This window comes from Diospyros lotus, chromosome 2 (genome assembly GCF_014633365.1).
Source record: "Diospyros lotus cultivar Yz01 chromosome 2, ASM1463336v1, whole genome shotgun sequence".
Lineage (NCBI taxonomy): Eukaryota > Viridiplantae > Streptophyta > Magnoliopsida > Ericales > Ebenaceae > Diospyros > Diospyros lotus.
Genome location: NC_068339.1, coordinates 7,212,744 through 7,234,109, shown reverse-complemented (window position 1 = coordinate 7,234,109; position 21,366 = coordinate 7,212,744). Strand labels below are relative to the sequence as shown.

Genomic DNA, 21,366 nt, shown 5'->3' with positions numbered 1-21,366 from the left:
GTAAAGAGGAAAAGGAGAAAGGGAAAAAGAGGAGAGAAGAAAGAATGGGGCATCAAAGGAATGCTTGGAGGCCACTATACGGGACCTACAAACCCAATTCTAATGATGCTCAGCTCAGTTGTACATCACTTTCCGATGTATGGACCATGTAGGGGCACTAAGAGAAAATTAATATAAAATAAAGGGGCAAAGAGATAATTGGTACAAAATCATATACCATTACACAAACGAAACTTCCTCCAGCTTAAAAAGATACTCTTCTAGCTAGCACAGTTCAGTTGCACCCACTCCCAGCTTTCATGCATATAAAATAAATTAATGAATCTCAGTTTAGAAACCAAGACAGGTTTCTTCTTTATTATAAGACAGAAACAAAAGGCAGAGTCAATCCAACTCAAACTCGAAGGCAAGCTTGTAGTTCCAACATGCGTTTGCGGAACAAATTATTTAAAATCGCAATGAGGAAATATTTATGGGATCTTATTTTGTCGCTTTTCAGTTGCAAAACCAATGTGAAGTTCTTCCTTTTCATCAACCAGGTGTCAGTTTTTTTACTCTCAAAGTCAATGCCAGCCCCTCTACCTAATGTATTATCAGCTAACCTTCAGCATCACCTCCAAGTGTATGGATTAATCAAAGGCAAAACTAGAATCAGAACCATTCACACCAAATAAATTATAACTTTAACACATATATGGAAAAGGTCAAATTTAGCAGCCTCATTCAAATGCTTGATGTCATTTTTTAGTCCTCAAATGACTAAATTACAATAGAACAAGCTCATTGCACTAAGGTGGAGTCTTCTCTGCGCTACAAATTTTAACAGAAAAATTACCCTAAAGAATAAGTTTGATGAAGAATCAAATAATATGTCCGAGAACTCAGTAGTTGGAAGCAAAAATGATTCAGAATAATAAAGCACTGAAACAATACAAGGGCAAAATTGTGATACAAAAATGTACCAGGAGTTAAAAACAGGGAACATCAAATGAGGTTCAACCTTTATTTATTAGTAGTACTTTCATTACAAAAGAAATGTTAAGTTATCAAAAGATGAAAAAATGACTTGCTCTATTATCTCAAGACCTGTAATCTTGGAAGTAAAAGGATATGCCCGAGCTTGATTTTCATTCTTGACGGATGAGTGATAACCAGATGAAACGGCAAATACAGCTTCAGATTCATCGAGATTCTCCAGCAGCTCTATGTCGTTGGGCAACCTGAATGATTGAATGTTTTTGCATGTTAAGAGATTCCCTCCAGGGGTAAGATATATCAGTGTTCTTCATCTTTTGTGAAGCTGCGCATGTTATGGACTTGCAAAATAATAATTTGTGTTCTGGAACCATACAGATGAAGGCCACTGCACCTTTTAGGGGTTTATAGAAACTTAATTGCCAGGATCCCCTCAGTATTCTTAGTTGCCAGTTTCCACCATTATCCAATTCATCTAACGGAGCCATTCCCCGCAGCCAATGGAACTGAGCTTTGTAAAACCTGGTCTATTACTCTCACTAGATCTTCAGGACTACAAACACGAGAAAAAGATTCAATAAGATCCAAGTCCAATAAATCATCCAGTAAGACTTCTGTTGTAATGTTAAATTCATATGGTTCGTGTAGCATCTGGTATGTTCTTCCTAAAACCGTGCACAGTTCAAGGAATGTAGAATCCTCCAAGCTTTCATTCAAAACAATTGAGACACCACAATTTCCTGCCAGAACCATAGATTTCATCTTTACTGCAGTGTCCCGTACAGTTTTAAGGTTGAAAACTATATGCTGTACTCTCCTTGAAGAACTCCAGGTGGAATTTTTATATCCCCTCGACAGAAGGGAAAGTTGAAGTGAGTTGGCCAAGGAGAAACGCACCAAGAAGATGAAGAAGTCATGGAAATTCATCCCTATAACAACAAATTTGAGAAGCATAAAGATTAGCAAACGAACAAAAAGGAGCCTCAGAATTGGTTCTTCATTCGTTCATATTTCCTTCAAACACTTGGGTAATTGGGCAAGCAACAAATATCAACATGTTCTTGACCAAGCAGATACAACAATTATGGACCAATATACCTTGTGTATTGCAATTGAAGGTTTTTGAAAAAGTATGATTAGTTTTTAGTTTTTATGATGTTATTTGTCTTGTATAAAAAATTATTACAATCAAAATGCTCTGCCATTTAAAGCAGTTAATTTTTTAATACGAGAAATGCTTTCTTGCTGATGTCAGCAAACACACCACAGTCCTTATGCTATACCTAGACCATCACCCATGCAAGTCAGTTTTCAGTTTTTCAACTCAAATCCAAAGCTCAAAGTCATAATGCAATCTTCCCGACTAGACTTGAATAAATAGATTAAGGTAAATTCCACCCAGACCACCTGTGATTTGGGCCATTTTCAAGGAGACACCTTGTGATTTACTTTTGGCATTTAAGGTCCCTGTGCTTTGCTTCTTCTTTTTTTCCGGAGACATACCTTCCACTTAAAGAAAACAACTATAAAGTAGCACAGAACCAAAAAGTAAAGCCAAGGACCTTAAATTCCAAAAGCAAAGCACAGGTGGTCTCCTTTAAAATGACCCAATGGGTGGAATTTACCCAATCAACAATCACTCAAACAAGATCAAGAAACTGACCCCAAATAGTTGGTATAAGTTTTTTTTTGAGTTGAATCAATCACAGACTAGCATGAAGTCCTCTTAATACCTGTGTTAGCAGCAAGATTGCGCTGGCAAAGTCCCTCAAAATCATCACATATATCTTTGATGTCTTCAATGTACTCCTTAGCATCCTTATAGTCTCTCAAAAGCAAATCCCACTGGAAGAACATGGAACAAGCAAATACAATTCATCGTCGCAAGATTACTGCCAGTCTATATTTTCTTGCAAAGCACTTGTAATTAGTTGGTATACTTACCACAAAGGGCAAATTATAGGCATTGAACCAGTTGTGATTAATTGAAATTGTATCTTCCTGAAAACATTTGCGTGTATTTTTGAGGTCAGTAGCATAGTAACAGTAGATGAAGAATACAAGTTGCACAAAAGTAATGTATATGAATAAGAAAAGCATTTCCTGCTTGAGTAAATCCTCAAATCACTTTCAGATATTCCTGAGGTTGCAAGACTGCCACGACAAGGGTCAATTTTGTAATTTTTTCAAAATTTTTAAATGTAGGCAGTAGCTAACTGATTTAGTTATGCTGTAATGACCGTTCTACCCTCGCAGTATGGCTGTAACCACAAGAGGGATGGCCTATAAAAGGCTTAGGCGCTTGAGGATGGGAATTCATTCACGGAAATAATATTGAATTCTTTCCCTCCAAATTCTTCTCTCTCTTTCTCTCCTTCTCAATCCTCCTATATGTTCTAGTAATTTAGGTCTCGGTCCAGAGACTTGACAATTGGTATTAGAGCTGGACATCCTCGGTTGTGATTCCGGAGTAGGAGTTTGATCATCGAGGTGAGTTTGGGCGATGGAATTCGGGATGACAGAGGGCACAAGATTGAAGCAACTGGAGAACCGGAGGCAATGGAGTTTGGCCTCACGCAGACGTAAGAAGCGGTGACCCAGAGTAAAGAGGAGGTGCAATCCATTAGGGAAGAGCTGCGGGAGGACATGGCAGCTTCCCGAGATGGGGTGCTGAGAGAATTGGCCAGACAAAGGGAGTTGATGGACCAGCGGATCGACAGCACGATCAACATGCTATCTGCACTCCCTCAATTCCGGTTACCACCAGAGTTTCCCCCTCAAGCAATACCGGAGATAGGGACTTACGAACAAGGAATACTACTACGGCCTCTAGGAGCAAGGGAGGCCGGTAATTTGCACATAGAGGAGACCGACGATCAGGTAAGGGACTTGAATTCCCCTAGATCTAGCCAAGGACCCCTGCCGAGGCCAGAGATACCTCTGTTTGAGGGATCCAAACCGCGATGGTGGATCTGTAGGTGCGAGAGGTACTTTCAGTTCTATACTGTCCCTGAAAACCAGCATATCACACTTACCATGACCTATCTTAATGATGTGGCCGATTGTTGGTACCAAGGGTGGTCCAGATCCAGGAGTATGGGGGCAAGATGGATAGATTTTGCAAAGAAGTTGTGCATCAAATTTGGAGAGGGAAATATGGCAGACATGATTGAGGAGTTTAACAAACTGAGGCAAGACAGGATGGTGACCAACTACCAAGAGAAGTTTGAGGAACAAGGAGCATTAATGTGGAGTGCTCAGTCCACTCTCACTGATCAATACTTCGTTTCAAGTTTCATCAGTGGCCAGTGGCCTTAAGGACGAGTTAAGGTCTATGGTAAAAATGATTATGCCAGCCACGGTAAGAGAGGCAGTAAAGAAGGCTAGGCTACAAGAACTCACGCTAGAGGCCATTTTCAGGAAGAACAAGGTAGTAACCAAGACATTCCCAACGAGAGGGACCTTTAGTGGGGGAGCTTCTAAGGCTATGGTACCTGTAATAGCCTCATGAGGACATAAGGGGGGATCCAATGTTGTAGCAAACAGGAACACCACCATGGAGTAGAGGAGGATGTCGGGTTTATGTTTTAGGTGCGGAGAAAAATATAACCAAAGGCATCAGTATAGAAGACACTTGCTTAATATGGAAGGGGAAGACAAGGGTGAAGAGGAAGTCCTGAATAATGAGGAAGAAGAAGATGAGAAGAAGCGTGAACCATCAGTAGAAGTACTTGAAGAGGAACAGGGACAAGAAGGAGGAGAAATTTCCTTCCATGCCTTGAGGGGAGGTCCTACAGGGAAGATAATCAAAGTTAAGGGCCAAATGGGGAAGAAGAAGCTTAAGGTGTTAATTGATAGTGGTAGCACCCACAGCTTCCTGAATGAAGCTACAGCCAAGGAGTTGAGGTGTAAACTGACCCACACTACCCCTCTATCACTGACTATGGCCAACGGACACAAAATGTACAACCATTGTAAATGTGTGGATTTCACTTGGATAATGCAGGGGTATGAGTTCAAGGCTGATATGAGGGTTTTAGAGTTGGGTAGCTGTGATATTGTGCTCGGGGTGGATTGATGAGGATGGTTAGCCCACTAACCTTTGACTTTAACAAGCTAGAAGTGACAACAGAAATGGGGGTTAAGAAGCTAACGTTGGTGGGAAGTTTGGAACAAGGGGAGTGCAAAATTATCAAGGGGAGTAAATTGCAGAAGCTGCTGCAGAACAAAGGGGGACAAATATCCCAACTCTATTCAATCCATGCTGTAGAAGGAGAGGAAGCAGAAAGGATAGTAGGGGCTCTACATGAGAAGAGGAGGACTTTTGCACAACCCACTCTAAGGTAACTACTTTAGATATATACTGTTGGAAAACTTTAAGGACCTGATTAATGAGCCAAACTCCCTACCTCCCTGAAGGCCCTTAGATCATGCCATTCCCCTTAAACCCCATACCACTCCAGTGAACATTCGAGCCTATCAATACTCACATGCACAAAAGGTAGAGATTGAAAAACAGATCTCTAGCATGTTAACTACCTCATTTATACAACCTAGCCAAAGTTCCTTTGCATCCCCTATTTTGTTGGTAAAAAAGAAAGATGGGTCTTGGAGATTTTGTATTGACTATCGTCAACTCAACTCTCACACCATCAAGAACAAATTTTCCATTCCCTCTCATAGATGACTTACTTGATGAATTGGGAGGAGCCAATATCTTTTCTAAGCTTGATCTTAGGTTCGGATATTGATAAGCGTCTTTTATAAACTTATTTAGGCATTTAAACTTAACATTTATTCATTTAATGGGCATGATTGCTACCTAATTTGGTTTAATATTTGATTATGTAGGTGCAAATCTCATGTTAAATGAACTTGGAGTAGAAATGATGATTTTAGCGCATGATTGGAGTTGAACCAGGCGTTGAAGGGATGGTTGGATACCTTCGGGAGTCGATGTTGATGATTTCATAAAGCGTCAAGAGCAAAATGTAGAAGTTGAAAAGTTGGGAGTTGAGCAGAAATAGCTCGCAGCCTACCGCAACATGCATACCGCGATAGGACTGCTGTGGGAGAAGGTTACTGGAGCTCACGGTCCTGTCGCGGAATGCATACCGCGGTAGGACCGCGATATGGCACGAAGCTTTGCTAAAGAGTGCGTTTCAAGCCCGTTTTCTTCCAATTTGAATGGGAATGGACATCTTCCTAAGGCATGACTCTGAAACCCTAAAAGCATTATATAAAGACCCATTCTTCACAACTCAAAATAGCAACGGATGGAAAGAGACACAATCAAGCTGAAGGAAGAAGGAGACGTTTTTGAAGAAACTCAAGAGATGGGTTGTATTTCTCTGTTCTTGCTCATATCCCAGATCATAATTTCCATCTTTGTTATTCTTTTATCTGTTGAAATCATGTCTGGCTAAGTGTTTCGCAACTAGAGTGAATGATGAAACCTCGTTTCTTGTTGGTTTAGTTTGATGTTGTTCATTTTTGTTGTATTCTTGTCTTCCGGGTTGATTGTTTATTATACTCTGATTCCGTTTTGATGTTTGATCACCATTAAAACATGTTTGTGATTTATATTGCTTTCGCGATATTCAATATGAATTTAGCACATAGTAATAAACAACATAAGGTCCTATAATAGGTACATATACTATTATGCCTTGTGAAATCATTTTGACATGATTATTGAGAGTGAATGCATGCTTATATATTCATAGGTTGATTAGAGATAATTAATCTCATATATATGCATAGAATCGAATGACCATCAAGAGAGGCTTTCAGTTGATATAGGATCATTGATTTTCAACTCAGGGCAAGAAGTAGCAAATTCGAATAATGAAAGATTAAGTAATATTAAGAACGATGGTGGATTCATGAACCCTAGTGCCGTAGATTATTGAGTTTGAAATTTGAAGAATTGTTTTTGTGTGTCCATAGTTCGTTAATCAATTCTAGTTAGTATAGAACCAACTGTTAATTATCCTATAATTGTGTGTGTCTTGTTGAAGCTAAGTGTGGTTAAAGTAGGAATCAATAGCCAATCCTCGTGGGTATGACACTCTACTCATCATATTACTTGTCACGACCTGTCCACTTGCGTGATAGATTTGGTGGACAGATACCACCAAATCCGAATGAAACTCACAGACATCCCAAAGACAACTGTTAAAGTTGTCATGAGTATAGGATAAGAAGATCAGTTATAACAGTGTATTTTGAGGGCCAATGAAGCATTAAATAGAAGGTTTATATCCCAACCATGTAATTAGTGATAGTTGAGGGGTTAAATTGTAAATATCTAAATATCTTCATTGGGATATCCACCCACTATTATAAATAGAGGGCAAGGGGTAGTCAAGTGAGGTGTGTTCTCATTTTTCTGTTTGTAACGAGTATTGATCATTCCGAGAGAAAGGCTAGAGTTTGATAGCTTTGTAATCTTGGGGGCCAAGGATTGATGTTCTTGGGAAATAAAAGGAAGAACCAACTATATATTGATCATTCTTTGAATAAAAGAAGGTTGCTCGAGAAGGTCCAAGACTGGATGTAGGGTTGTCCTAAAAGGCAATCCGAACCAAGATAAAATCTGGTGTTTGTAGTTTGTGTTTTTTGTTTCTTGTTTGTTTCATTCTGTTTTGTTTTGATTACATTTATTATTTATGTTGAATTCATTAAATCTGTTCTTAAGATCAAATCTGTGAGTGTGTGTGATTGAGTATGGTAGAATTCCTATCCAAGAAAACTGGTTTAGTGACCCTAGGTATAAACCTTCCGCACTCACCAAGGCCTATATGAGTTTGTTGTTATGTTATTTGGGCTGACAAACGCCCTAGCCGTCTCCAGACTCATCCCCTATACCAGTTCGTTCTTCCTCCTTCGGTCCGTCGCCTTTGACTCTTGATCTTGACTTGCCTATTGCTCTTCGTAAAGGTACTCGCCATCCTATTTCCCATTTTGTTAGCTATGATAATTTGTCCCCTGGATATTCTGCTTTTATTTCTTCTTTATCTTCTGTTACACCTCCTAAATCTGTTCCCGAAGCTCTTTCCCATCCAGGGTGGCGAGCTGCTATGGTCGAAGAAATGTCTGCTTTACATTCCACCGGGACTTGGGACTTGGTACCTCTTCCCAAGGGTAAATCTACTGTTGGTTGTCGCTGGGTTTACACTGTTAAAGTTGGCCTTGATGGTCGAATTGATCGTCTTAAGGCTCGTCTTGTTGCCAAAGGATACACTCAGGTTTTTGGTTTTGATTATGGCGATACATTTTCTCCTATTGCTAAGATCTCCTCTGTTCGCCTTTTCTTGTCCCTTGCTGCTATGTTTCATTGGCCCCTTCATCAACTGAACATCAAAAACGCATTTCTCCATGGCGATTTACAGGAGGAGGTGTATATGGAGCAACCTCCTAGCTTTGTTGCTCAGGGGGAGCTTGGGTTGGTGTGTCGCCTTCGAAAATCTTTATACGGTTTAAAACAGTCTCCTCGAGCTTGGTTTAGTCGATTTAGTTCAGCTGTTCTTGAGTTTGGGTTAACTCGGAGTGAAGCTGATCATTCTGTTTTTTATCGTTCCCAGTCTGGGCGCCACATTCTTCTAGTGGTGTATGTTGATGATATAGTACTTACAGGGGATAATGATGTTGGTATCACTGAATTGAAGGCACATCTTCACCAACAGTTTCAGACTAAGGATCTGGGTCCTTTGAGATATTTTTTGGGTATTGAGGTAGCTCGGTCAAAGCAAGGCATCTATATTTCTCAAAGGAAGTATGCCTTGGATATGCTAGAAGAGATAGGATTGCTTGGATGTAAGCCTATAAATACCCCTATGGATCCAAATATAAAGCTGTTACCGAGACAGGGAGAGCCCCTTTCTGATCTTGGGCGTTATCGTCGACTAGTTGGGAAACTTAATTACCTCACAGTCACTCGTCCTGATATTTCATTTGTTGTGAGTGTGGTAAGTCAGTTCTTGGATTCACCTTGTGATAGTCACTGGGATGCAGTGATCCGTATTCTTCGGTATATTAAGGCTACTCTTGGTCAGGGTGTATTGTATCAAAATCATGGGCACAGTCAGATTGTGGGATATACGGATGCTGATTGGGCAGGATCACCTAGTGACAGGAGATCCACATTTGGATACTGTGTATTTGTGGGTGAAAACCTAGTCTCTTGGAAAAGTAAAAAGCAAACTGTTGTCGCCAGATCCAGTGCAGAAGCTGAATACAGGGCAATGGCCGTAATAACATGTGAGCTAGTGTGGTTGAAGCAATTAATTGAGGAGTTAGGGATTACAGGTTAAGTCTATGCAATTGTTCTGTGACAACCAGGCTGCCATGCATATTGTTTCTAATCCTGTGTTTCATGAAAGAACTAAGCATATTGAAATTGATTGCCATTTTGTTAGAGAAAAGGTGCTCTCTGGGGATATAGTTACAACATATGTGGGTTCCAACGATCAACTGGCTGATTTACTTACCAAGTCTCTTAGAGAGTCTCGTGTGAATTATATTTGTACCAAGCTGGGCATGCTCAATATATATGCTCCAGCTTGAGGGGGAGTGTTAAATATGATAAGTATGGGGGTATTAGTGTATTTATCTTTAAGTAAATGCAGGCATATATATATTCTTGTAATGTTCTCTTGAGTAAATACAATCAGTATATTTTATACATCTAACAGCCACCTTTCAAGCCCTTATGAACCAAATATTTGCTCCCTACCTTCAAAGGTTCACTCTAGTGTTCTTTGATGACATTCTCATTTACAACCCAAGCCTGGAACAACACCTAACTCACCTTAAAATTATATTTGTATGTCAAGCTATCCAAATGTATTTTTGCCAAGAACGAGGTGGGCTATTTGGGCTATATTATATTAGGAAAGGGAGTCAAAATTGATCCCAGCAAGGTCACAACCATGGTGGAGTGGCCTAGACCCCTTATAGTGAGAGAACTTTGGGGATTTTTGGAATTAACCGGCTACTACTGCAAGTTTATATGGCATTATGGAGTAATTAGCAGGCCCTTGACAAATCTACTTAAGTAGGAAGGATTTCACTGGAATCCCCAAGCAAAGGCAGCATTCCTAACACTTAAGAAGGCCATGACACAAGCTCATGTGCTAGCCCTTCCAGACTTCACCAAACAGTTTGTGGTAGAGACCGACGCTTGTCAGAAGGGGATTAATGTTGTGTTAATGCAAGGGGGAAGGCCCATAGCTCATATTAGCCAAGCATTGGGGCCTAAGCACTTGGGTTGGAGTGTATATGACAAGGAATTGTAGGCGGTGTTAGGCAGTGGACAAATGGGAGGCATTATCTAGAGGGTAATCCATTCGTTATCAAGACAAATCAAGAGAGCCTAAGGTTCTTGTTCCAACAAAAGCTACAGTCCCAATTACAAAAGAAAGGGGTGTCTAAGCTAATGGGTCTGGACTACACCATCCTCTACCGTAAGGGTAAGGAGAATGTAGTTACAAATGCCTTATCCAGGAGGGAGGACAACAAAGATGGGGGCAAATGCCATGGGATTACTGCAATAGTGCCAGAATAGGTGAAGGAGGTGGAGTAGAGTTATGAGGAAACAGAATGGGTGAAGTCCTTTCTACCCAAATTGGCGGTTCACACAGAGGGGGGAAAGGGCTACTCATTGTCCAATGGTCTTATTCGATTTCAAGGGCATTTGGTGATAGGAGATGACAAGGAGTTGAAGGAGAAGATCTTGAAATACCTTCACTGCTCACCCCTAGGGGGCCACTCAGGGATCCATGCCACCTATCACAAGATCAGACAATTGTTCTTTTGGCCAAGGCAGAAGAAGGATGTGGTGGATTTTGTGCTAGCCTATGGAACATGCCAGAGGTACAAACACTAGTAGGTACCATACCCTGGCCTTCTCGAACCCTTAGAAATGCCAAAGTAGGCATGGGAAGGTATCTTAATGAATTTTGTGGGGGGCCTACCCAAATCGGAAGGTAAGGATGTGATATTGGTAGTTGTTGACAGGTTGACAAAATTTGGACACTTCCTTAGCCTAACACACCCATTCTCAACACAAGAAATGGCCAGGGTATTCCTAAATTCAGTGATTAAGCTGCATGGGATTCCTAAAATCATTATGTCTGACAAAGACAAGATTTTCACCAACAGCTTCTGGCAGGAGCTATTTAAGAAGCTGGGAGTGGGCTTACACTTGTCAATAGTCTACCACCCTCAATCCGATGGCCAAACGGAGAGGGTGAATCAGTGCCTAGAGACTTATTTGAAGTGCTTGCGCTTCACCAAGCCAAGGAGTTGGAACAGGTGGTTACCACTAGCCCAATGGTGGTATAACTCCTACTTCCATAGTGCAATTAAGAGAAGCCCCTTTGAAGAATGTTCGAGTACAAGCCCCCCCTACTAGCAGCCATAGCTAGCAGTTCATCTAGCCTAGTAACCATTGAGCACTATCTTCAACAGAGAAGGGAAATGCTCTCTATCCTTAAGAGGGAGCCAACTAATGCCCATAATAGAATGAAGCAGGCAACAGATAGGAGGAGTGACAAGGATTTTAAAGTAGAAGACAAGGTGTTTCTCAAGATGAAGAGATTCTTGCAACAGCCTTTCACACCTACACCTATATCCAAGCTCAGCCCCAACTATTTCAGACCTTATGTCATTGAAGCCAAGATAGGGAAGGTGGCTTACAAACTAAGCATGCCCGAAGGGATACATGTGCACCCCATGTTCCATGTTTCTTTGCTCAAGAGATCCATTGAACTGGGAGCATCCATGAGTTAACATCTGCCAGAGATCGAAGATGAATTGGAGGAGAACTTGGAACCAAGAGGGCTATCCTAGACATCCTAGACAGGAGGGTGGTGTACCAAGGAGCAGTGCCCCTCATCCAAGTTTTAGTCCAATGGTCGCAGCTCCAGCCCAACCATACCACCTGGGAATACCTTCCTGAATTGTTGGAAGTTTCCCAGAGCTACCAGTCTACTTTGAAGAATTCTTGAGGACAAGAATGATGTTGAAGGGTAGGGGAGTGTCACGACCTAAGGGTCAATTTTGTAATTTTTTTCAAAAATTTTAAATGTAGGCAGTAGCTAACTGATTCGATTATGCTGTAATGACCATTCTACCCTCGCGGTATGGTTGTAACCGCAAGAGGGATGACCTATAAAAGGCTTAGGCGCTTGAGGATGGGAATTCATTCACAGAAATAATATTGAATTCTTTCCTTCCAAATTTCTCTCTCAATTCTCCCTCCAAATTCTTCTCTCTCTCCTTCCCTCTCTTTCTCTCCTTCTCAATCCTCCTATATGTTCTGGTAATTCAAGTCTCGATCCAGAGACTTGACAAAGGCTAACAGGTGGGCACAAAAGAAGTTGTCCTGAATTGTCTTTTTTATTATTTTTGTCTCTTTCTTGATGACCTTCCTTTTTCTTCAGGATGCTTGGGTAGACTCTAGAACCAAACCAAAACCAATGTGATTGGGTCAGTTTGGCTCGGATTTTCTCCTAGCTTGCTTTGGTTCTGGTTCTAAATTTTTAGAACTGATTAACATCAGTCTGGGTCCAGGTGAGACCCATTGGGTTTATGGACCCCAACCAACCGGATGGTATAATACAAATAAAAAGGTTTTAGACCAACCCATATACAAATTATACTTTACATCTTGTAAAAAATTCAAAAATTTATCTGCAGTGCAACCCCCCAGTTTCAACACAATGCCTACAGTGATTCAATGGGCTACAATGGAGTAGACAAGAGAAATGAAACCACCTCTTGGAGAATCAACTAATTCAAACAACTGGGATAAATAAACCAACTTCTTTTGCCTAAGGCACCTCTCCCCCCACCCCTGGGAAGAGATTAGTTTACTGGTTCTGTAACCTACATTTGAGTGTCAATATGGAATTTCTGCACTTACTTATCTAGGGAGACATTTTATTGAAAAAGAAACAAAAAGGTTAACCAAACATAATTCAAATATGTGTGAAATACTAGGGGCCAGAGAAAATACCAGATTATGAACTTGATGGTACCATCCACTAGGAACAAAGATTATCTCATCTTGTTCTTGAGTGCATTCCAACCAAATGGCCTTTGACAAGTGGCATGCACAAATAAAACAAGAGTAAAAAGTAACTGTAGAGGATTATGTAAAGGGAATAATAGAAAAATAACTGATGATCTAGAGTGGTGAATTACCTTGTCAAAACCAGGGAACTTTACTCCACTAACATCCTCAAAGATGTCATATACAGAATGTTTCATACTCCTACAAGCACAAAGAGCTGTAAACTATCCAATGACAAGGCCAAATGATAATCAACAAACAGCTTGGAATTCTTTTCAGGTTGTGTATCACATATGCATCAACTTGATAATTACGAGGAAAGGTATAAGATAGAATAACATGGACAAGATGAGAAGAAAACTGGTGGAAGCTGTGGCTGAGGAAGGCATTCCACCAAGCTCTTATCGCCCCCTTCACCAACCCAACCTCCATACTGTCTCCCCCCCCCCCCCCCCCCCCCCAAAACGTCACCCTAAAGCAACCAGTCCTTGTGGGTTTTTGATGGCCTTCCAACATTGTGAAGTGCAGTGAGGGCAAGGTGACATGAAAGGTGCAGGCCTTCTGTGAAACTGGAAAGTTTGTGAAGAGTTTGAATGCCTTGTTGCCCATGTACTAAGAACATAGGGTGTCATTTCAGATATCTTAGACTTATTAGTCTAATAAAGAATATAGGGTGTGCTCTCTGTCAGGTCTCTCTCTTGCGCACTCAAATCTTTGGTGCACTGAGGTCCAACATACCATGCATTTATATCAGAAATCCTCAGCACTTTATAAATCTTTAATCATGAAAGAGACATCAACTTAATGGTCACTGAAAGAAAATGAGCTCATACCTGTCATGCACAAGGTGACATTGAATAGGAGATAGAAAATACCATTGTTTCTTGCCACACACATTTGCTGACCAGCTATAGGACCGGAAAACATCAGCATGTAGAGGAGTCCATGTTCCTGCATGCAAATCAATGCTTACTGCTCAGTATATCATGGACCGGAGATTTATTTTAATTGTGAGCTACAACTGAATCAATCTTTGGACAGCAAAAAACAAATGACAATATTCATATTGTATGAGAGTGTTTGATTTCTGCTCAAACCTTTTGCTCCCATGTAAACAAAACGATAGTCAGAACAAGCTATTTCATTTTTCTCTTGGTCAATATCAGGTTTGGTGTGCATGCGGAATGTATCAAGATAAAAATTCAGCCAGTCATCACTGAAAAAGAGCGGAGTTGTGTACGCTAAATAGTCTGGATACTCCTGAAAATCAGATTATGAATTATGAGAGAACCAATCAAAAATAAGCACATAACCTTAAATGTCACATGAGCGAGTGAAGCTAAAAGGCCTTATGAAATGGCAGGCCATGGCAAATAAATACCTACTAAAAATTATAGCTCTCATTGTGAAAGATATAAGTGGTAGGATATACAAATACTGTTCTAGTAGACAGAGATTAGATATACAGCTAGAGATGTAGGATTCTTGAATACATAGAAAGAACACAAGTTTTGTGGAGACAGCAATAAACTTGGGATGATTGATACAATCTTGAGCTGATTGATAGTTGTGATTTTGCTATTATTGATTCTGATATAATCTTTCCTTGATGAAGTAATAGTATAAATACGAGGTGGCAAACAAAACCTACAACCCTTTTTTCATATTGGTTCTCTCAACCTTCCGCCACTGTGATCTCGTCTTCCACCTTCTTGTTTCTTGTGCCTCCTTTGATTTCTTCCTTTCCTTCTTTCTTCTTCCTGCAACTTTTCTACAAAATTTTCAGTACCATCACTTTTCAACTTGGTATCAGAGCATTTATCCATTTCTTTTCTTTTCTACAGCCCTTTCATTTCTGTCGTTTTACTTTTCAATTTTCAGTAGTTCCACTAGAACAGTGCTAATCATGCTTTATTCATTAAGTAATGTGAGGACAATATTACAATCCTTATTATGTATGTGGATGACATGATCTTGACAGGATATAAACCTAAAAAAATTGAAAAAATATCCAGCTAAAGTTTTTGAGATCAAAGATCTGGGATGACTGCAATACTTTCTTGGAATTGAAGTCGCACAATCTAATATGGGCATATTTGTTTCACAAAGAAAGTATGTTTTCGATCTCCTAGAATAATCTGATACGTTAGTGTGAAAGAGAAGAGACACTTAATAAAAAAAGTCATCCTCTTAAATGCGGAGATGGTGATAAGGTTCATGCCAGGAGATATTAGAGATTGGTGGGAACATTGATCTCTCTCTCCCACACTTGCCCTGACATAACTGGTGAGTCAGTTTATGCATGACCCTCAGACAAGCTATTTGGCAGTAGTCAATCGAGACTTGAGATATTTAAAATCTACTCCTAAAAGGGAACGTTATTTGAAAATGCAGATATTTGAAAATAGGGGCCTACACTAATGCTGATTAGGCAGGTTCACCAGATGATAGGATACAATAAGCTATTGTGTGTTCATTGACGGCAAGAAGCAAGTTATCATAGCTGGATCAAGTGCCCAGGCAGAATATAGAGCAATGGCCCATGCAGTTTGTGAACTTTTGCGGCTTAAGAAAGTCATGACATACTTAAAGATAATTAATGACAGACCTCTCATCATACTCTGCAAAAATAAGCCTGCAATTAATAGTGCAAATAGCCAGGTTCAGCATGACAGGATAAAGCACATTGATATTGGCAGACACTTCATCAAGGAAAAGTTAGACAACAGTCAGCTATCCATGCCTCTTGTGAAGTCTAAACATTAGCTGGCTGACATATTTACTTAGGGTTTTAGTTGTAAAGTTTTTCATTCTAGTGTGCACAAGTTGAGCATGAGAAATATATATATACATCATTCTGAGGGGAGTATTGATATCTATAAACATTTAACTTTATAATGTTATGTTGATAGCTATAAACTTGGGATTGATGAATGGATGGTTACAATCTTTGAGTAGATTTATAGCTGTAATTTTGTTATTATTGATCCTGGATTAATCTTTCAACTTTTAGATATCTTTTCCAGCAAGTTTTCTACATATTTTCCATTAATTTCACTTTTAACTTTTTGGATATCTTTGTGATTAAGTTTACAAGATTGGACCTTGCAAAAAAATTACAAGAAACTCAACTAACTTACTAAAATTAAGAAAATTTAATTACACCAAATATAAATTTTAGAAGCCAATAATAGGCTGACAGAAAGGAATATCTAGCAGAAATCGGTGCTTCTAGGGCAGAAAATTCCTAAAACTAAAAAAAATGAGAAATTTCTTAATTTGGCATAACAGTGTAATTTGACCAGAATCCATTATACCTCACTGGTTTAGCAGTAAGTACTGTTCCTTATGTCATCTAAGATGGGCACACCAAATTTCAGCCCATTCTGATCACATCCACCAACCCAAGGCTTGGTTCCGGTGCTAGTAGGCTTTATTTTGATCCCACCTACATCATCTTCTATTCACCCTCCACTACAAACACACCATTTATTTTCTTAATTTAGTTTGTTGTTTTGCATCAGTCCAAAGAATAATGTTTGTTTCAAGTATAACAAAATCAAATAACAAATGAGGTTAACTTCAAGAGAAGAAAATGCTACATAGGCCCCAGAAACGGCATGAATAAACCATAATCGGATGCTAAATCACACCTTTACAAAATGCCAGTCCTTCAAATACAATGGTGACTTGCCATCAAAACCACAAGTTGAAGCACCATCAAACCCCTTATAAGAAAATTCAAGCCAGTAGTCAATGAACTCTGAAACTGACATTTCTACTCTCCTCTGGTCAGTGAACTCTCGAGTAGAACAGTCTGCAACCTATAAAAGATACATAGCACATTAACATTATTAGGTAATCTTAGAAGAATAAAACTGCATAAGCAATTAAGCATCAGAAGTACAAATTGAAATGGGGTATAATGGCTTTGCAGAAGATATGGCCATGTATAGAGATAGAAAGCTAGACAACGCCTGTGTGATTAAGGCTTAGGATTGTTGTTGTTGCCCAGTTAGCAACTCAAGAGGGGGTGAATTGGGTCATGGAACATAAGAACATTAACAAGCAAAGCTATGGAAGTGGTAAATGTGATGATTAGGAGAAAGATTAATATTATGTGCCTTCAAGAGAACAGATGGGTGGGGAAAAAAACAAAAACTTTATCAGAAACTGAATATAAAATATGGTACACAGGAAATGATTGAGTGAAAAATGGAGTGGGGATTATTATGGATAAAAGCTTAGTAGATGAGGTAGTGAATGTAAAGAGAATAGGGGATATGATTATTATGGTGAAGGTTGGTCTAAGAAGAATGACTATGAATATCTTTAGTACATATGCACCACAAGCGTGGTTAGATGAAGAGATAAAAGCAAAATTCTAGGAGGACCTAGAGGGACTCATACAAATGATACCAAGATAAGAGAAAGTGATTATAGGAGGTGACTTAAATGGTCACATGGGTAGAGACGGAAATGGCTATAGAGAGATACATAGAGGGTATGGATTCGAGGAAATTAATAATGAGGGTAAATCTATTCTAGATTTTGCTATAACATATGGGCTTATCATAACCAATACTAGGTTCAAAAAATGGGACGAACACTTAATCACATATAAAAAAGTCACATCAAACACCCAAATAGATTACTTTCTCATGAGACAAGAGGATCGATTATGTTGTAGGGATTGTAAGGTGATACCGGGGGAGTACTTGACTACTCAACATAGACTTTTGGTACTTGATATCCAAGTAAGAAATTGGCAGAGAAAAAATCACAGAAAACAAAATCCAAGAATTAGGTGATGGGATTTAAAATGGGAGAAACAACTAATCTTCAAAAAAAATTTAAGGGGTAGAAGGGAATGGAATGGAGAAGAACAAGCAAACCAAATGTGGAGAGAAATGGCTACTGCCCTGAGAAGCACGGCAAAAGTAGTCATTGGAGAGACAAATGGTAAAGCCCCAAACCTTAAGGAGTCTTGGTGGTAGAATGAAGAGGTACAATTAAAAATTAGAAATAAAAAAACTTGCTATAAGGCAGTATATCAGTGCAACAATGAAGAAAACCTAAAAAATTATAAAGAAGCGAAAAAGGCAGCAAAACAAGTTGTTAGTGAAGCAAGGTTAAAAGCATGTGACAATTTATATAAACAACTTGATACAAAAGATGGAGAAAAGGGATATATATAAATTAGCTAAATCAAGAGAAAGAAAAACAAGGGATCTAAACCAAGTGAAATGCATAAAAGATGAAAACCAAAATGTATTAGTGAATGAGAGAGCGATTAAGGAGAGATGGAAGAAGTATTTCACAAAATTATTCAATGATGGTGGAGACATAAGAGTTAGGTTGGGGCATCTTAATAACTCCGAAGGGAACGTGAGCTATACATTTTATTGACACATAAGTTCAAATGAAATAAGACAAGCATTAAAAAAGATGAAAAATCATAAGGCGGTGGGACTGGATAATATACCAATAGAAGCATGGAAATGCATGGAAGAAGAGGGCATCTCCTAACTAACAAAATTATTTAACGCAATCCTTAAATCAAAAAAGATGCCAAATGAGTGGAGGAAGAGTACTTTGGTTTCTATATAAAAAGAACAAAGGAGATGTTCAAAATTATGAAAATTACAGAGGGATTAAGTTAATGAGCCATACCATGAACCACTGGGAGAGAGTAATAGAGCAGAGGCTCAGAAAATAAACAGATGTCTCGGAAAATCAGTTTGGTATCATGTCTGGTAGATCAACAATGGAAGTTATATACCTATTGAGGCACCTAATAGAAAAATATCGGGATCATCAGAAGGACCTGCATATGGTATTTATAAATCTAGAAAAGGCTTATGATAGGGTCCCTAAAGAAGTATTATGGAGGGTTTTAGAGAAGAAATGAATCCGAATAGCCTATATACAAGCCATTAAGGACATGTATCATGGTGTAGAGACAAGGGTCAGAATATGCGGATGAGACACTGAACCGTTTAAAATTACTATGGGACTATATTAAGGTTTTGCACTAAGTCCATATTTATTTGCTTTAGTAATAGATGAACTCACTAAACACATTCAGACAGAGGTGCCATGGTGTATGCTATTTGCAGGTGACATAGTGTTGGTGGATGAAACAAAAGAGGGAGTGAACACTAAGCTTGAGTTGTGGAGAAACAATTTAGAATCTAATGGATTTAAATTAAGTAAAAGGAAAACAGAAATGTAAATTTAGTAAGAATGCAAGAGTGGAGGATGTTATAATAAAATTGGAAGACCAAATCTTACAAAGAAAAGACCATTTTCGATATTTGGAATCAGTGATTCAAAAAGATAGTGAAATTCACAAGGATGTCACGAATAAAATTAAGGCAAGTTGGCTAAAATGGAGAAATGCATCGAGGGTGTTAAGTGATGGTAAAATCCCATTTAAAACTGAAAGGAAATTTCTATAGGACAGTTATAAAACTAGTCTTGTTGTATGGTTCAAAATGTTGGACAGTCAAATACTAGCATAAGCAAAAGACGAACGTAGCGGAGATGAGGATGCTAAGATGGATGTGCGGCCATACAAGAAAATATAAAATTATAAATGAGGTTATTCGTAATAAGGTAGGAGTAGTACCAATCGAGAAAAAGATGAGAGAGACTAGACTAAGATAGTTTGGTCATGTGAGAAGGAGACCAAGAGACGCTCATGTGGGGAGAGTTGATGAAATGGAACAATTAATCAAAAAAAGAGGTAGAGACAAATCCAAAAAGACTTTGGGAGAGACATTAAAGTCCGATATAAAGTGTATGGGCCTAAATGAAAATATGACAAAAGACAGAAATACATGAAAGTCTAGAATTCATGTAGCCGACCCCATATAGTGGGATAAAGGCTGGATATGTTTTTTTGTTGTTTATCTTATTTAACTTTATGTTAATATTATGAGTGATGTATAAAAAAAAGAATTTGTACAGCCTAACCAACCAATCAAAGTAATCACACCACTTAATCACAATATAAACAATGAAATAAAAAGTAAGGTAAGAGACAGCAAATTCAGTCATATGGAGATTCAGCTATTCAAGAAGCCTACACCCTCTCTTCCCATGCTGCAACTTGACAGTTCCACCATTGAAACCAATAGTAAACCTTCGAGCTTATATGGGTGCTAGAAAACCTTCCAACCAGTACCATTGCCTCAGCAAGTATAATTCCAAGTCCGTAGCTAGGTTACAATCCATCATACTAATAATGAGCAATAATAGTGAGGATATAACAACAACTCAAGGCTTCTCAATACAAAAAGGCAAAAGATATTACCATAAAAAAAGAAAAAGAAAAAAAAAAACACTCCTTCAAAGAATGAGAAAGGAACGATCTCTCTTTGCAAAATATCAGAAAATAAGCTCAAGACATACAGACATACTTAAATTGGTATTTAAAGCCTCTAACATAATCACAATGAGAAAAACATGGCATGCCCATTCATCTTGCATTTAGCATATCAATCTAGAAGTCAAACTGAGCTCCTCCAGCAAAGACATTCCCCCAGCTAACTACGTACATAAACGAGTACATATACATACAAAAATCCATATATGTATTTGTATATTTCAAGGATTACAATGCATTGACGTAAACGAAGAAAGAAGCCAAAATTCCAAGTGGGTAAAAGCCTGTATGAGTCAAACTCCGTAACAACAAACTCAGCATTGATGAGAATTGAGAAGAAAAAAAAACAGCTGCTTCACATATAAATACATCATGGTTGGGGAACAATCGCACACCTGAACTCTGGAATTACCAAAATGGGTAGAGAAGAAGCGGAGATTGGGGCGGCCGTTGTCGAGGACCCAATCTTTGCACGCCCGCCAACCGTCCATGAGTCCCGTCAGAACCACCGGCTGATTCTTCACCAGGTATCGCTCTACAAATTCACTGTAGCTCAGGTCCTTCCCGTTCACTCTCTCTATTTCTCCAGCGATTTTCAGACCCATTTCGAGGGTTCTTGCTCTGCAGCTTCTTTTGGGTTCTCTTCTGTTATGGTTGGAGGAGAAGTACTTGGAACAATGATTTTCATTCGCTTTCTTTTGTTTGGGAAATTCTGTTCAGGTCATTCCTGGGCCGAATCGGCCCGGTTTCATCCTACTTTTGGGCCGAGCCCATGAATAAATTGCAGTCCAGTATTGTAGAATTTTGATTTCACAAGCCCATTTTTGCGTTGATTTTATTTTAAAAAATCTAAAAAATAACCATTTTTATTAAATACATTAAAAAATACTATATGTTACACTTTTTCTAATTTCAAAAACTC

At 39.0% G+C, this 21,366-nt stretch overlaps 1 protein-coding gene across 1 annotated transcript; it reads right to left on the bottom strand.

The window, feature by feature from the left end:
* Positions 1-968: 968 nt before the first annotated feature.
* On the bottom strand, positions 969-21,115 carry LOC127794948 (arginine-specific demethylase JMJ20). The gene is made up of 9 exons (XM_052326283.1): positions 20,840-21,115; positions 16,708-16,878; positions 14,152-14,314; positions 13,888-14,005; positions 13,186-13,255; positions 12,998-13,078; positions 2,920-2,976; positions 2,709-2,820; positions 969-1,904 (listed from the first exon to the last, which is right to left on the bottom strand). Exons 1-9 carry the CDS (start codon positions 21,047-21,049, stop codon positions 1,447-1,449), a joined length of 1,440 nt encoding a protein of 479 aa, XP_052182243.1. The 5' UTR covers positions 21,050-21,115; the 3' UTR covers positions 969-1,446.
* Between the last annotated feature and the right edge of the window lie 251 nt (positions 21,116-21,366).

What these genes read in the sequence shown, in the direction of transcription:
- LOC127794948 (XM_052326283.1), bottom strand. Translation starts at nt 21,049, where the DNA reads ATGGGTCTGAAAATCGCTGGAGAAATAGAGAGAGTGAACGGGAAGGAC. An exon ending in AGGACTGGCATTTTGTAAAG is followed by an intron (nt 14,315 to 16,707) that starts GTGTGATTTAGC and finishes TCTGATTTTCAG; the next exon opens with GAGTATCCAGACTATTTAGC. An exon ending in CAATCTTGCTGCTAACACAG is followed by an intron (nt 1,905 to 2,708) that starts GTATTAAGAGGA and finishes TTGTTGTTATAG; the next exon opens with GGATGAATTTCCATGACTTC.